This window comes from Olea europaea, unplaced genomic scaffold, assembly GCF_002742605.1.
Source record: "Olea europaea var. sylvestris unplaced genomic scaffold, O_europaea_v1 scaffold16261, whole genome shotgun sequence".
Lineage (NCBI taxonomy): Eukaryota > Viridiplantae > Streptophyta > Magnoliopsida > Lamiales > Oleaceae > Olea > Olea europaea.
In genome coordinates, this window is record NW_019233902.1 from 1 (window position 1) to 2,441 (window position 2,441).

The following is a 2,441-nucleotide window of genomic DNA, read 5'->3' on the forward strand; positions in this document are numbered from 1 at the left end:
TTTTTCTGACAAGTAAACTCACAATTTTGAAGATAAGCAAGATGACCATTCAAGCACAGGTTCTGCACACAATCAGCACATTATTTGACCATTCAAGCACAGTTTCTGCACACAATCAGCACATTATTTTCTCAATCATTCAACTTATTTGTATGAAGAATTTATAACAGACATTTCCTGTTTAAACATCCAAAAGTTGCAAAACTGACTTATTCAGATAATTAACGTAATCCTTAAATGTATAGCGACCAAAAACAAGACATGTAATCCATGGTAAACCAGAAAGACATAATTTAAACCAGATCTTAACTGAAGCATCTCGAAATAAGGGAGATGCACTACTTTCTAGCAGACTCTTTCCTCAAACCATTCTTTGTGACCCTCTGTCTCTTGCGTCCTTCCCTGTTACCGGAGGAAGATCTTTCTTTCGATGCATTCCTCTTTTTCAATTTCAAATCCTTTGCACAGATGGTGTACTGGTTTCGTGCATCAGGAATGCTGAAGTCAGCAGGGTTCTGGTTGAGTGTGCAAACATGTTCTTCCGTCCTAATTCTCAGTGGCTGGGGAGTTCCAGGATTGGTGGATTCCTCCAAGTCAATGGACAGTGATGGAACGACGTCTCTATGAGATTGTCGAGGGAGAATCTTAAAGCTTGATGGACCAACACCTAAGCCCTCTCGCGAAGATACGGGACCTGTAAAACCAAGAAAAAATGGGAAATGGATCTGCAGTGGAGAGAATTCAAATGAAGACTTTGGCATGAAAACACTTGAGGTAAGATGAGGGTTTCTTAAAGCTTTCAATAGTACCATAAATGCCGGACGGTAACACTGGGAATTCCTTTAAATGGTGATGCTGAGGAAAGAAAGATCTACTCAGGGCATTCCTTTTCTCATCCCCATTCAAACTTGGATGGTGAGTGCAGGGAGAAAAGTCTTTATAACGGAAACTTTCCATGCCAATATTGAAAGAACTCCTCGATATCACACCTTGATTCATCAAAGATAGCAACTCCGTTGCTGGAATAGTACCATTGGAGTAAGAATCTAATGAGCCCATGGATTTTGGGCTCTGTACAATTCTCCCTTGTTTGAGTAATGACATATCATGCACTGGCAGTTTTGCCTCATGACCCTTTATGTCACTGATGGTCTTTCCTTTATGCTGCGAGTCGACGAATGAATGTGACCTTTCATGATTAGACTGAGTCAAACAGTTCTTGGGAATATCAAGACGAAAAGGCATGTTATCTTTGCTAGAAGACCACAGTGGTTCTGCTCCTTTCCTGAGTCTCAGTCCGGTTATGTTTGAACCAGTAGTGGAAAATGGTGTGTTGCTTTGTTGATTCTGCAAAAAGGAATTGAAGAGTGAACTCTCTTCCAATTTCCCCATGTCGGACTGATTTCTACTCAACCAACCAAAACGGTTATGATTGCCCTGGTCAGCTTTTATGTTGCCACATTCTGGATTCACACTATTTCCCCTCGTGTTGGGGAGCAGAAAATTCGTCACAATTGAATGTCCATTGCCATGTAGTGCAGGAGACCCTCTTGAGGTTCTATTGGTTCCCTCATGGAGGACGAGATTTCTTGAATTACCAAAAGCCCTTTCATGCTGGTTCTTGGCCATGAGCTCAACTATTTCCATCGGAATATCATCCGACAATCCAAGTTCACTCCTCTCACAAGTCTGTTGGTCATTTTCTGGCCCAGAAACTCCCAGTCCTTGCCTCTCTCTTCCTTTCTCCTTGATGTAGGAGGCAGAAATATCCTGACAAAAAAATAAAAATAAAATAACAAAAAGCAAGTTAATTATGAATAAAAAGAAGGGGTTAATTAGAAATAAAAGTAAAATGAAGAGATTAAATGGCAACGACAAATTGTCAATACAAGTTCCTAATCTCATAAAATTAAGCACAAACTGATTGAAAGAATTCTCAACAGCATGAGATAGCCTCAATTTACGTTGAAGTGAACTCATAATCAGACATGCAGCACTCAATCAGTATACTGCAACTCCTTAAAAAAATTTCACAAGAAGCTGACACGGAAATTTAAGTTATCAGACAATATAATGTGACTTATACGTACATCATCAATAACATTAAAAAGATAAATTCTAGTGGTGCTTTAATGTATAGTTACATATATTTAGCAAATAGTGTCATGTTTTCAGTTCCAGGACTAATGATTGGCTCTTATAAGGGGGCCTGATATTCATGGCATTGTTGGCAAAATCAGATATAATGTTAAACAATTTTGTGGACTACAAGAATTGCATGTAATAAATAATAAAACATAAACGATGAACAACTGATAACAGTAAAGAAGTCTTGGAGTACCAAAGTGTCGTGAATACGAAAACTCTCATTTCCAGAAAGAGCAGTTAATTCCTCTCCCATTGTAGGGGTAAATGTCTCATTGAGATCCAAGGGTAAAACT

General features: G+C 38.9%; 1 protein-coding gene across 1 annotated transcript; it reads right to left on the reverse strand.

Moving 5' to 3' along the window:
* Window positions 1-180: 180 nt before the first annotated feature.
* On the reverse strand, window positions 181-2,435 carry LOC111377221. Its single transcript, XM_023000284.1, has 3 exons — window positions 2,342-2,435; window positions 810-1,770; window positions 181-694 (listed from the first exon to the last, which is right to left on the reverse strand). The coding sequence occupies exons 1-3, from the start codon at window positions 2,399-2,401 to the stop codon at window positions 339-341; spliced, it is 1,377 nt and encodes a 458-aa protein (XP_022856052.1). The 5' UTR covers window positions 2,402-2,435; the 3' UTR covers window positions 181-338.
* Between the last annotated feature and the right edge of the window lie 6 nt (window positions 2,436-2,441).